General features: G+C 37.5%; 1 protein-coding gene and 1 pseudogene across 3 annotated transcripts; one reads left to right on the top strand and one right to left on the bottom strand.

Moving 5' to 3' along the window:
* Nucleotides 1-387: 387 nt before the first annotated feature.
* On the bottom strand, nt 388-5,006 carry LOC127421876 (IGF-like family receptor 1). 3 transcript variants are annotated; one of them, XR_007894111.1, is made up of 8 exons: nt 4,824-5,006; nt 4,531-4,723; nt 3,604-3,661; nt 2,658-2,757; nt 2,433-2,525; nt 1,854-1,988; nt 1,177-1,404; nt 835-981 (listed from the first exon to the last, which is right to left on the bottom strand). XR_007894111.1 is itself a non-coding variant. In XM_051665064.1 (7 exons), the coding sequence occupies exons 1-7, from the start codon at nt 4,912-4,914 to the stop codon at nt 659-661; spliced, it is 984 nt and encodes a 327-aa protein (XP_051521024.1). In that variant the 5' UTR covers nt 4,915-4,997; the 3' UTR covers nt 388-658. The 3 variants fall into 3 exon arrangements, 2 of the variants coding, with proteins under 2 accessions (XP_051521024.1, XP_051521023.1); XM_051665064.1 differs by lacking the exon at nt 1,177-1,404 and having other exon boundaries at nt 388-981; nt 3,613-3,661; nt 4,824-4,997; XM_051665063.1 differs by lacking the exon at nt 1,177-1,404 and having other exon boundaries at nt 388-981; nt 4,824-4,996.
* Nucleotides 5,007-6,399: 1,393 nt separating this feature from the next.
* LOC127422177 (G protein-activated inward rectifier potassium channel 3-like) lies at nt 6,400-13,372 on the top strand (annotated as a pseudogene).
* Nucleotides 13,373-14,674: the final 1,302 nt, after the last annotated feature.

The following is a 14,674-nucleotide window of genomic DNA, read 5'->3' as shown; positions in this document are numbered from 1 at the left end:
TAAAATTTCACAATTTAGTCCCACTGTCCACATATGTGAACATAAATTTTTAGGAAAACTATATGGTCCGAAATGGTTATATACACAGTGGTGTGTGTATAATATATATATATTATTATTATTATTATTATTATATTTTTTTTTGCATGTTTCTTAAGTGCTACTAGTTACAAATCAAAAAAGAGGATGGAAAATGCACACAGCAGTCACGCTCTGGTCTCAGGAGGTTAAATAATTGAGTTCTCTTGCTGGAAGATGGAATCTCTCCAGAAATAAAAGGCAAAGTTTTTAATAAAATATGGTATTATTTATTATGTAAACAAGATATTCATTAAAATATTTTGTGCTGTACATTGTAATGGTAATTTAACAGAATACAAATCAGCATATGTAGTATGTCTTTTAATGAAAAACATTCAGTTGAATGAAAAATCATTGTAAAAACAGGATTAGAAGAAATACATGTAAATAAATGCAGAACATTAATATGTAGTGTTATGCAAATGAAGTGAAACGTAAAAACTAAAAATGATGAATTACAAATACTTTTTGTTTTTACAACACAGACTCCAGCCAAACATATGATTCCCATTTCATAACATTAGAGGTTGGAATGCTTCCTGGGGGCTGGGGTTGCGTGTGTTTTCAATCCCAGCACTCAGTTTACCACTGTCACAGGGAGCTTTGCTAAAATCTCCACTGCATCATTGCGATCAATACTGTTTAACAGCCCAGCAAGTTTACCAACAGTCCAGTCTGGATTTTTGGTGACCACACCCTCCAAAACGGCAACGAGGGGGCTTTTGTGGTCCTTCATGGAATAAGCATAGTTGATCCAGACAAAGGAAAAGGAGCACTGGGCAGCAAGGTGTCGTGTGTTCTTAGCACCAGAGATGTCAGGGTCTAACACCAACACAAGCTCCTCAAGAACATCCAGGTTGTTAAGCACTGTTTTCAGAGGGGCAGCCTGGACCTCAGGAGCTAAATCAATGGGAATGAAATCAAGTGTTTACGGGTGAAACTCGTGAAGAGCTGTCTGTTTTTTTCACACTTGTGAAAAATGTTGCATAGTGAGGATATCTTCAAAGATAATGCCATAAAAAGTATTCATTTATCAATCAACATCATACAAAGTCCAGTAAACATAAAGGCTAAATCAATATTTGGTATGATCACCTTTGCCTTCAAAACAGCACCAATTCTCTTAGGTACATCTGGACACAGTTTTTCTTGGTTGTTGTCAGAGAGGATGTTTCAAGCTTCTTGGTTCTTCTTTCTATTTAGGCTGTCTCAGTTGCTTCTGTCTTTTTATGTAATCCCAGACTGACTCGATGTTCTGTAGGGGATTCTGTTGGGGCCATGACATCTGTTGCAGGGCTCCCTGTTCTTCTATTCTAATCTTTTCTATTTGCAAAAGTAATGTTTGGGAGTCTAAAATGTATATTTCCTATTAACAAACTAAAGCTTAAGATATAAATACCCAGCTTAAGACAAATGTTTTTGTGAAACATCTTAGGTGCCTAAGACTTTTGCACAGTACTCTCTATATATATATATATATATATATATATATATATATATATATATATATATATATATATATATATAAAATGTATAAAGAAAATGAGCAGCCTTATGATTTTTGCATTGTGCCTTTTTTTTTTTTTTTTTCTAGGACAGTTAAGCACATTTTACCCACCTAATTCTGATAGCTGTAATGCCAAATACAGTCTTATTCTCATTACAGTAAAAACATTAATAAATAAATAACATTTTGTGAGATTCACACTTTTGAAAAATCATTATGGAAAATTGTTTTGCCCCAGGAAAATTGCACTCCTAAAATTACTCACCTAACAGATTATATGAAGATCCAGTCCCGTGGTCATTATTACTGCTCTCTTTGATTAAATTGTATGAGACGGATTCAGTAATGTTCTTTTGGGGCAATTTTCCCCGAATTGCTCCATTACAGCAGTTTTTAAGTTCTGTTAAAGACACGGAAAACACTTCTTGTGGGATACAAATAGCACTTCTTTACAGTGACAGTCAAGATCTTGTGATGTCACAATTACAAGCATGTGACAGTAAAAACATGATTGCATGATTAAAACATTTGAGGGATTATACATTTCAATTTTAAACAAAATAAAAATTACTTTTTGATTAAGAAGCCTCTGGAGAACCTCTAGGCCTAAACGGTTGGCTAGAAGCTCTCCATAGGGTTATGCCACTGTGGCAATCTGAGGAACCCCAAAATGAACCCCAAAAAGTCCTTTCTACACTTTAAAATAGGCTATCTCTCTCTCACACACACATCCCATTACAAATACCAGACATTAATCAAACCAATATTAATATTTACAGGATTTAGTACTCAATTTCCTATTTAAAAGTCTCCAGTGAATGCTTTTGTTTTTACTGAGAATGACCTTCATTAAAACGTCTTGTCCTCCACCTCTTGATAAGTAGCAGCAGACATACCACAGTGAGGGTGGATAAAATCCCTGCACATACGTAGATCCCTGCAGAGATGTACACACACAAAATAAATATTATTATAAAGATATCTTATTTTTATATTGTTATAGACCAGGCCAACATTTCTAAAACTACTGTAACTAGACCAATGATAATATGAATATGAAAAACAATACCTGTCACACTTATGATATTTGTATTATAGATAGATGGATTGACAACAGATGTGGTTGGATCAGTCACAGAGGCAGTTGTAGCAAAAGGTCCACTATCAGTCTAAGAAAACATAATTTATACCATCAGAGGCATTTATTAAGCTTTTATTATGCACCCAAAATCCTTTAAACTCTTTATGTTGAATGTTTAGTTATTTATTTGGAAGTTTAAGGAAACATTAAAGGAATATTCCGGGTTCAATGCAATTTAAGCTCAATCCACAGCATTTGTGGCTGTTGGTTACTAAAAAGAAATTAATTTCAACTTGTCCCTCCTTTTCTTAAAAAAAGAAGCAGCCAAAATCTGGGTTCCAGTAATGCACTTACAATGGAAGTGAAAGGGGCCAATCTGTAAATGTTAAAATGCACACGGTTTCAAAAGTACAGCCACAAATGGTTAAAGATATGCGTTAACACGATCTTAGTGTGCTAAAATCGTTTACTAACCTTTTCTGTGTAAAGTTCTATCCAATTTTACAACGATGTAATGCCGAAATCCCATAAAAATGGCGATTTAAACTATGTAAAATCTCAAATAGTCATTTTTTACAGACGAATAAATGTAAGTTCTTTTATAAAAATTATAAGATTCACAACCATCCAAAAACTGGCCTCATTCACTTCCATTGTAAGTGCTTCAATGCAACCAAGTTTTTTTTGTTTTTGTTTTTTTTTAAAAAAAGGAGTGAGTCGAAATAAATGTTTGTGGTGATCAGCATTATGCCACACATGCTGTCGATTGAGCTTAACTTTTACTGAACCTGGAATGTTCCTTTAACATTTATAGCCCTCTGGTTTAATGTAGATATGAGAGAAAACGAGGCTCTCATGAATGTTTTATCGTGGGAGTGCAGAGGCATTTCAAAGCTCAAGAAATGCTTTAAAAGTTTGTAACAAGTTCTGTTACTGTTATTACGGTGGTCTGCAATGGTCGTTCGATGCATCGTCCATGTGAAACCTGCTCCCTGCAAACAACGATGGAACAATATGTTTAAGGAACACCAAATAATGGCAAAAAAATTAAATCAAGCAAACAAGCAGACAAGCGCACATTTGTCTTTGTGAAGGCTAAATCAGAAGTGTTTGAGGGTTGCCACTTTTGAAGTTAATATGCGTTATTAATAAAAATTGTATATCCTTTCTTATATGCTAAAACGAGAACTTTCCTGACCCATGACTTATAAATAAAATACATCATTTATGTGTTAACATATAGTTATTTTAATTTGTTCGATTATTTGTCTTCTTTATCTTATGTATACATTTTGGATGGTTTATACATATTTAAAAAAAAAATTATTTTTTTTTTTAAATAGATAATTAGTATTGATTTTTTTCATTCACCCATACTTGTCTTTATGATTGTATTCATACATTGTTTGATCTTATTGAACATTTATATATGGTTACCACGCCCTCCACAGTATTAGCACGTTTTAGCACAATGTGTGGACGGTGGACTTTTCAGACGGTCCCTTACCCACCATAGGCAAAATTTCCAACTTGTATCAATGTTAAATTGGCGATCTGGAACGATTTCACCGTGACGCCAAATCGCGTAATTTTATCTTTACATACTGGACGATGCCGTATTTTACGGGACAGGTGGCAACCCTTATACCTAACAGAATTCATGATCAAACTGAATTTAATTTTCATCGCCTGACCTGAGCAACCCATTAAGTCGGACTCGATACAACTAACTTTAAGATATTAGAACTTTAACTGTAAAAAGAATACAAGGAATGTATCTTGGTGTACCTGTCGTCACACAGCACAAACAATGGACTCTAGGAAACAAATGGAATTTTTAAATTCAAAATAAAATAGGTACCCTTCTCTGCAGCAGATGGCATCAGATTTGACAGTGCAGATAGATGCAGTCAACTGCGGCGATGCGCAAGAGTTACATCTTTGGCATTTAACGAAAGATCCGTCGTTAAACGTTCCGTTCCTGCATTTTTTGTACATTCTAGCAAGCGGATCTCCATTATCGCTCAGTCCGCAGTTTGGACTGAATTCGAAACCTGCCATAAATAATTATAAACAAACAGTGATGATGATCCGTTACATCATCATAAATAATGGCATACATGGTAGAATTTAACGACGCTTCAAGAAACTTACCCTGTATAATTTGATTTATAGTCTCACATCGCTGGCATTTATATAGATCATGATTCCAGAAAGAGTCGTCTAAACACCTTTCAGAGGTCATTGACACAGTTGTGCGTGCACTTTTCCCCACGACGAAACTAAACTGAACTGAAACAGCTGTTCTGTTAGATCATTTTAACTTCTCTAACCAGCAATGAGTTGAAGGGGGTGGAGATGAAGTCATTCTATGATACGACTCTACTGACAGGATCAACTGTAAATCATAAACCAATTAAATCACAGTTCAGCATTAAAAATGGTTGTTTTAATACTCCACTTATTTCAAACCCCATATGCTGTTCATATGTTCTCACAACCCGTTCAAATCAGCTCAGGATGACCACAGCTGTCAAGCTCCCAAAAGGAGCAGAAGACATCACCATTAAATTTGTAGCTCATTTTGTGCGCTTTATTCAAAGTCTTCTATATAGCTTTGTATGAGACAGTCCGAAATTTTAGTCGTTATTCACTAATCCTTTTTTATTCTGAATGGGGACACGAAAGAGCTTTGGTGGAGGAGAGGATTATTTATCTGTGAATAATAACTAAAAATTTGGTCTATCCCTCACATAAAGCTATCGTTTGGACTTTAAATAAAGCACATTAGTCGAACGGACTATTCGGCTATTGATTATGGTGGGGTTTATGTTGTTTTTGCTGTTGTAATTGTTTTTTGCTTTATTAAACTGAACAGATGTGGTCACTAAACTTTTGTTGTATTGAACAGAGCTGCATAAAGATGTACATTTCTTCTTTTGTGTTCGATGAAAACATAACAGTAGACAGGTTTGGAATGACATGAAAGTGTGGCATCTTTGTTTAATGAAAGAATGAATTACGGGTGCTCTTTGTTTTTACATAGACCCCAGTCACACATCTTTTACCCATTACATAACATTAGAGGTTGAAATACATCACCCCAGCACCTCCCTAGATCTGCCTGTGCTTTAAAAACTGTCACATTAAACTGTCACCAATCCACACTAAATGCACTTACTTAATGTTGTATTAACAAATATATATATATATATATAAGATCTTGTTTGTCTCTTTGTTCTATGCTAGCTTATACTAGCCATACTGCAGATATTGTTGACTTTTGTACGACAAATTGCTTGCTATTTTCCTCATTTCTAAGTCGCTTTTAATAAAAGTGTTTTAAAAAAATTATATATATATATGTACAAAAATATTGGCACCATATGAGCAAAGAAGGCTGTGAAAAATATGCCTTTGTTGTGTATCCTTTTGATATTTCATTCAAAATATTCACAAAAATCGAAACTTTAATTGAAGTAATTGAAAGTTGGGAAAAATCTCATAAGTAAATAAATATTTTTCTCCAAAACACATTTGCCACAATTACTGGCACCCCTAGAAATTCTATTAAGCAAAATATATAGTATATTCCCATTCATATTTTACATTTTTTAGTACACCTGGGCGACAAGGAACATGAAATTGTTCAGCCATGACTTCCTGTTTCACATGGGTATAAATATGAGGTAACACACAGGCCAAATTCTCTCAGTCATCATCCATCACAATGGGTAAGACCAAAGAATATAGTTCTGATGTGCAGCAAAAGGTTGTTGAACTTCACAAAATGGGAAGTGGCTATAATAAAATAGCTAAAGCATTGAAAATACCCATTTCCACCATCATGGCAATAATTAAGAAGTGCCAATCAACTGGAGATCGAATACGAATCGGCCTGAAAGAGGATGTGTGTCTATATTGTCTCCACGCACAGTGAGGAGGATGGTTCGAGTGGCCAAAAATTCTCCAAGGATCACAGCTTCAAAATTGCAGGAATTAGCTGGGTCAGAAAGTCTCCAAAACTACAATCAGATGTCACCTACATCACAAGTTGTTTGGGAGGGTTTCAAGAAAAAAGCCTCTGCTCTCATCCAACAACAAACTCAAATGTCTTCAGGTTGCCAGACACTACTGGAACTTAAAATTGGACTGTGTTCTATGGTCAGATAAAACAAAAACAGAGCTTTTTGGCAGTAAACACCAGAGATGAGTTTGGCGCACACAGGGAGGTAGCCATATGGAAAAGTACCTCATGCCCACGGTTAAATATGGTGGTGGATCTTTAATGTTGTGGGGCTGTTTTTATGCCAGAGGTCCTGGACATCTTGTTGGGATACATGGCATCATGGACTCAAACAAATACCAACTGATAAAAAATCAAAACCTGATTGCCTCTGCCAGAAAGCTTAATATGGGCTGTGGTTGGATCTTCCAGCAGGACAATGATCCAAAACACACATAAAAATCAACACAAAGTTCACTGACCACAAAATCAAGGTTATGCCATGGCCATCCCAGTCCCCTCGCCTGAACCCCATAGAAAACCTGTGGGCTGAACTGAAGAGGAGAGACCACCAGTGTGGACCTCTGAATTTGAAGGATCTGTAGAGGTTCTGTATGGAGGAATGGTCTCAGGCATTATAGGAGAAGACTCTTGGTTGTCTTGGAGCTGTTATCTTGGCAAAGGGAGGTTGCACAAAGTATTTAATACAAGGTTGCCAATAATTGTGTCACACATATATTTGACAAAAATATTTGTATTTTGATAAAACTTGTGTTGTGTTTGGAATTGTTTGATATCTATTTGAGGCTAGATTTTTGCTAATATTTTGAATGAAAGACCAAAAGGATAAACAATAAGGATATAGTTTTCACAGAAATATTTTTCAAATATTTACCAAGGGTGCCAATATTTTTGGCTACAACTCAGATTTCACAACAGATGTTTTGCACGGCACTGCTGCTACACGATTGGCTAATTAGATAATCGCATGGATGATTGTTGGTGCCAGACGGGCTGGTTTGAGTTTTTACGTAACTGTTGATCTCCCGGGATTTTCACACACAACAGTCTCTAGTATTAGTGCAAATGCGAGATAACAGGGTGTAAGTTAACTTCTCTGGTTAGCTTAACAGAAAGGCTTTGCAGTGGCAAAATAGGAGCAAGACCTTCCTGTTCAATACAAAACCAGGGAGGGGCTCTCTCAGGTGGAAGTGACCAATGAGCCAAATGTCTGAGACTGAATGCATAATAATAAAACAAAAATCTTGGGTAAGCCTAGCCCACCTTTGTCAATCTGCCTATGTAACTTATTGAAATGTAATCTGGGACGTTTAACATTCCAAATGAAGGACTTTGCTATGCTATCAAATTGCTTGAAATAAGAGAGGGGGACATCTACCGGGAGAGATTGTAGCAGGTAGTTGAATTTTGGAATACAATTCATTTTAATAACATTAACCTTCCCAATCATAGATAATTGTAATGAAGCCCACCTGCCTACATCGCTCGAAAACCTTTTTATTAAGGGGTCAAAATGAACTCTAACTAAATCACACAGATTTGCTGGGAATAAAATGCCCAAATACTTAATGCCCTGTTTGGGCCACTGAAAGGCGCCCGGCTGAAAAGCCGTTACTGGGCAGTACGCTGTCAGAGCCAAAGCTTCGGTTTTAGACCAATTGACTCTGTAACCTGAGAACTTAGAAAAGCAATTAATAATTCTGTGGAGGAAAGGAATATATCTAGTGGGGTCGGAGATGAATGATAAAATATAATCTGCATAAAGCAAAAGTTTATGCGCCATACCTCCCGCCACCACCCCAGGAAAATCAACTTCCTTTCTTATCGTGGCTGCTAATGGTTCCATGGCAAGACAGAACAATAATGGGGAAAGAGAGCAACCCTGCAAGTTATCAGACTTAAATGTATTAGTGTGATGTGCCCTAATACATTTTTGTTTAAAAATGCATTAATTTAGCTACGTTTACGGTTCTTTTCCACACTAGAAAACTGAGGCCACATCCACACTAATCTGTTTAAAGGTGCTGTAAGAATTTTTTTTCATGGAAAAGTATGCAAACAATTCGGTGATTATGTGATTTTTGGAGCTTCAAAGTTTTGACACCCATTCACTTGCATTGTATGGACCAAAAGAGCTGAGAAATTCTTCTAAAAATCTTCATGTGTGGTCTGTTGAAGAAAGAAAGTCATACACATCTGGGATGGCATAAAGGTAAAGAGTAAATGATGAGAGCATTTTCATTTTTGGGTGAACTATTCCTTTAACTCCTTGTGTAGTGCTAAAGTGCAGCAAGCTACTTGAGACTGAGACTGCGCAGATTCCTACCTGCCCTCCGGAGCTTCGCAAACAGTACCGCTATGTGTCCAAGGATGGGAAGTGTTGGGTAGACTTGGCACACATGGCTGAGAGAGAACACCTCTTGGCGGACATCTTCACCTCGTTTGTAGACCTTCAGTACAGATGGTTTCTCTTTGTCTTTATGATGTGCTATGCAGTCACTTGGTTTATCTTTGCAGGGCTGTATTCACTAAATGCATTCTTGCGTGGTGATCTTGAAATTCTGCCAAATAGTGCTGATGATGTGCTGCCAGGTCGTGAGGTGTGCTACCCGAAGGTGGATGGCTTTGTATCAGCGTTGCTCCTCAGTAGAAACACAAAGGACTATTGGCTACGGTGCCCATACTCTCTCTCCATGCTGCCATGAATGTGTACTTTTGGTCATGGCACAGTACATAGTGGGATCCATGATTGATGCACTCATGGTGGGCTGCATGTTCGACAAGATTTCATGTCCCAAGAAACGTGCATTGATGCTTCTTTTTAGCCTTGTGTTGTGGCCAGCACAAGGCCACAACACAATGACTGACTCTGTCTTATGTTCCGTCTTGGTGACCTGCGTGAAAGCCACATGGTTGATGCCAAAGTACGTGCTAAACTCATCAAGTCTCGGCAGACACCGGAGGGTGAATTTCTCCCCCAGGAACAGTCCGAGATACACCTGGGTTATGAGAGTGGATCAGACCATCTATTTCTGGTGGAGCCCCTGGTCATTCAACATACCATTCACTCTAACAGTCCTTTCTTGGAGCTCGGCCCTGAGCAGCTACAAAAGTAACAGTTTGAGATCACTGTCATCTTGGAGGGCATTGTGGAAGCCACAGGTGTGTTTACAATAACTTACCTACCCACATAGTCCATATTATGGCCTCATCATGTATAGCTCGATCTGCTGACCTACTGACCCAAATGTCTAGCCATGGCATAACCAATATGGCATTTAAGCAATCAAGAAGGCCATCAAGCAAACAAAAAAATATATAAAACAAAAAACTACTAGTACCGGTCTCTGAAAAACATACAATTTCATCATAGTTTACCAGAATTCTTAGTAAGCCTGTATTTGTAGAGAAATGAGATTAACAAAGAAGAACATTATAGCTCTATGCATCCACCTTTTTCTTGGATGCAGAAGTGTCGTTTTCTGGTCTGCAGTGTTTACACTCACATTGTTGTATGTTTTTAGTGGCTAATGTGATGTTTAGCATATAAAATTGTTAACAAATGGCCGAATAAAAAAGATAAATAAAACATGTGGCTTAGTATCGATAAAATCCAATTTATGAGTAAAATAATTATAAAAACCCATAGGAAAATACACAGGGAACCTATGGCTTGAAAATGCTAATCATCCTCCGGGATTTGGACTACAACCTGAACAGATCTATTTGCCATGACTTCCCTTAGAAATTTCCTTTGGAGTTTTAAAATAAGGATGTTTGAATTTAAAGTAAAATAAAATCTGTGGGGAAAATTACTTGAGACTTATAATTTGTTTAAGAACATAAATTACACACAGTCATACCTCAATTGTGGATTTTGAAGCCGTTGTTTCTTTTAAAAATGCAAGTTGCTAACTCGTCGCTAAATAAGGACTACAACAGTCATCCATTTTGTTAAGCACATAGCTCAAATGCTCAAGGTAGTTGTAGTCCTTAATTAGCATTGTGATAGCAACATGTTTTATAAAAAACAGTGGCTTAAAAATTCAAGTTTGAGGTAAAACTGTGTAATTTATGTTCTGGAACAAATTGTCTCTAAGTAATTTTAGCCACAGGCCTTATTTTACTTATAAATCTAAAACTGCCTTTGAAATGCAGGGAATTAGTGAGGGGGTTTGGGGACTACAACCTGAACAGCTCTATTGTCCGAGAAACTATTGGAAGCCCACATTTCTCCTCTGATGATTACAAAGCTAAATGTTTTTCTGCTGACAGAAGAACTGCATGTTCTTCAATATAAACAACAGCTGTTTAAGGGAGTTGCTGAATTGATGTCATTAAGTTCGATAATACATAACTTATTTCACAGCGCTTCACTTTTTCCACATTTTGTTATATTACAGCCTTATCGCAAAATGGATTAAAATCATTATTTTCCTCAAATTCTACAAACAATACCCCATAATGACAACATGAAAGAAGTTTGTTTGAAATCTTTGCAAATTTATAAAATAAAAAAAAAATAAAAAACATGTACATAAGTATTCACAGCCTTTGCTCAATACTTTGTTGAAGCACCTTTGGCACCAATTACAGCCTCAAGTCTTTTTGAGTATGATGCTACAAGCTTGGCACACCTATTTTTGGGCAGTTTCTCCCATTCTTCTTTGCAGGACCTCTCAAGCTCCATCAGGTTGGATGGGGAGCGTCGGTGCACAGTCATTTTCAGATCTCTCCAGAGATGTTCAATCGGGTTCAAGTCTGGGCTCTGGCTGGGCCATTTAAGGACATTCACAGAGTTGTCCGGAGCCACTCCTTTGTTATCTTGGCTGTGTGCTTAGGGTCATTGTCCTGTTGGAAGATGAACCTTTGCCCCAGTCTGAGGTCCAGAGCGCTCTGGAGCAGGTTTTCATCAAGGAGGTCTCTGTACATTGCTGCATTCATCTTTCCCTCGATCCTGACTAGTCTCCCAGTTCCTGCCGCTGAAAAACATCCCCACAGCATGATGCTGCCACCACCATGCTTCACTGTAGGGATGGTATTGGCCAGGTGATGAGCGGTGCCTGGTTTCCTCCAGACATGACGCTTGCCATTCAGGTCAAAGAGTTCAATCTTTGTTTCATCAGATCAGAGAATTTTATTTCTCATGGTCTGAGTGTCCTTCAGGTGCCTTTTGGCAAACTCCAGGCCAGCTGTCATGTGCCTTTTTCTGAGGAGTGGCTTCCGTCTGGCCTGATTGGTGGAGTGCTGCAGAGATGGTTGTTCTTTTGGAAGGTTCTCCTCTCTCCACAGAGAAACGCTGGAGCTCTGTCAGAGGGACCATCGGGTTCTTGGTCACCTCCCTGACGAAGGCCCTTCTCCCCCGATCGCTCAGTTTGGCCAGGCAGCCAGCTCTAGGAAGAGTTCTGGTGGTTCCAAACTTCTTCCATTTACGGATGATGGAGGCCACTGTGCTCATTGGGACCTTCAATGCTGCAGAAATTTTTCTGTACCCTTCCCCAGTTCTGTGCCTTGATACAATCCTGTCTCGGAGGTCTACAGACAATTCCTTGGACTTCATGGCTTGGTTTGTGCTCTGACATGCACTGTTAACTATGGGACCTTATATAGACAGGTGTGTGCCTTTCCAAATCATGTCCAATCAACTGAATTTACCACAGGTGGACTCCAATCAAGTTGTAGAAACATCTCAAGGATGATCAGTGGAAACAGGATGCACCTGAGCTCAATTTTGAGTGTCATGGCAAAGGCTGTGAATACTTATGTACATGTGATTTTTTTTTCGTTTTTTATTTTTAATAAATTTGCAAAGATTTCAAACAAACTTCTTTCATGTTGTCATTATGGGGTATTGTTTGTAGAATTTGAGGAAATGAATGACTTTAATCCATTTTGGAATAAGGCTGTAACATAACAAAATGTGGAAAAAGTGAAGTACTGTGAATACTTTCCGGATGCACTGTAAGTAATCTTGTGGCCCCCTTGGAAATTTGTAAAGGGCACCATATTGGGCCCCGGTAGAAACTCTCCTGTGCAAGAATAAATAAATAAATAAATGATTTAACGGAGCATGGCGCCAGCTTGTGGTCATATTTTAAAGTATCACTGTAATAATACAGTATGATATTATTATGCATTGTCAAATCATTTCACAATTTTCTTTGGTCAGGAATTCTGTGCCAAGCAAAAACCTCCTACATCGAGACGGAGCCCGTTTCGAGCCGTGCATGACACTGGAGCAAGGGGCATTCCTGGTCGACTTGCGACGCTTCCACAGCACATATCCTGTGCCTCTTCCGCCGTGCAGTGCAGGAGATGCGCACCATCTACAGACTTTGCAAGCGGGACTGGAGCTTCAGGAATCTCTCAGAGAGAGTGTTAACTGGGTATTAGGCCGGATGATCAAGAAGACTACACTGTGAAACCACCAGGAGCGCGTACTTTCACTATCGACAACATCCAGGAGGAGCGAGTGTCTGAAGTGAACGAATCCGATTCTCGTTAGTTAGATTCTAGCTCAAGAGAGCTTGTTGTTTTTAAACTGTGTGGGAGATTTTTTTGTACGGTCATGACGGGATTTTAAATCTGGTGGATGGACATTTATTTGCTTATAATGCTAGTTGCCGCATTTACAGAGTGTTGTGACCGAAGTTAGATTTATAAAACTGAACGAAATGTATATCTACAAATAAACGAATATAAAAGTATTGAGATGGATGATAAATAGATTTGGCCTACACAAAAATCTGTATCTATTAAATCTGTTTTAAATTTTACACGTAAAGCAGAATTGGCATACAGTGAAATCACATGATTCCTCCGCAGACTTAGGGGCCGTTCACATCGAACTCGTTTATGCGTCCTTCTGCGCTGTTTTTACATTGTTTTTTCTATGTAAACGCGCGCCAGACGGAGCTTTGACTGTTGCGCAACGTCTCGCTTCTTTTTCAGCGCATCTTCCGCAGGGAGCGCCGCGTTTTTACACGCCGTGTCAGGTTAAAAAGAACGTCAACTTTTAAAAGCGCGCCTCGAGACACCTGCGTCTTACTTTTTCAACGCAAAACGATTTCGGTCTGAACGACCCTTTATGTGTGTTACTAAACTGTTTTTTTTTTTTATTTTTTTTTATTTATTTTTTTTTTTTCAGATGAAAAGGAAGTAAGTTCGATTAATTAACACCTTTAGTAAATATCCTGACACTTCACTTGATCATATTGAACACACGAGTGGCCATTTGGAAAACTAAATGTTCCTGTAGCCACCTGCGGATTTTTCACTTGCAGTTTATACTGTATATATTCTATAGTATCCTTTAAATAAAGGCAAAATGCCCAAAATAATATAGCCTATATATATATATATATATATATATATATATATATATATATATATATATATATATATATATATATATATATATATACACATACATATATACATACACACACACACACACATCTAGGTACCTAAATTGTTTAAAAGGAAACTGTTATATGGCTTGGTTTCCCGAAGCACTAAGTATAACGTTAGTAGCACTTAAGTAGTACTTAACCTCTAAGGCACATTTCCCAAAAGCATCGTTATCTAATTAGTTCATAAAAACGTTCGAAAATTAAAGAGAGCTTTGAACTTATCTTAAGCCCATTAAGTGCAACTTCAATTTATCATTCTCTCATCTTTCACTGTTTATCAAAGACAATGGGACTTTAAATAAATTGTATTAATTTATTTGGATTATCTGAAAGCCATTGTAAACTATTTCAGAGGATAAAAAAAAAAGTGTTGGAAAAAATCGCTATGAAAGCAATAGATAGTCTCTGTAGTCTGCGCATGTGAATTGATAGGTGTAAATGTACATGACACATAATACAGTATAACCAACACGATCTCGGGAAAATTCGTACATAATTTACAATTTGACTATTTCCTATGGTCTGGCACAATGTTGTTCGCTTTAACTCTAGGACGCCATCAAATG

This window comes from Myxocyprinus asiaticus, chromosome 31 (genome assembly GCF_019703515.2).
Source record: "Myxocyprinus asiaticus isolate MX2 ecotype Aquarium Trade chromosome 31, UBuf_Myxa_2, whole genome shotgun sequence".
Taxonomy (NCBI): domain Eukaryota; kingdom Metazoa; phylum Chordata; class Actinopteri; order Cypriniformes; family Catostomidae; genus Myxocyprinus; species Myxocyprinus asiaticus.
This window is presented reverse-complemented; position numbering and strand designations above follow the sequence as displayed.

Bases quoted from the DNA above. Each gene is read 5' to 3' on its own strand.
- LOC127421876 (XM_051665063.1), bottom strand. From the start codon at position 4,914: ATGACCTCTGAAAGGTGTTTAGACGACTCTTTCTGGAATCATGATCTA. The intron at 2,526-2,657 runs GTATTGTTTTTC...ACATCTCTGCAG, and splicing joins AAATATCATAAGTGTGACAG to GGATCTACGTATGTGCAGGG. The intron at 1,989-2,432 runs GTCATTCTCAGT...TGTCTTTAACAG, and splicing joins GACAAGACGTTTTAATGAAG to AACTTAAAAACTGCTGTAAT.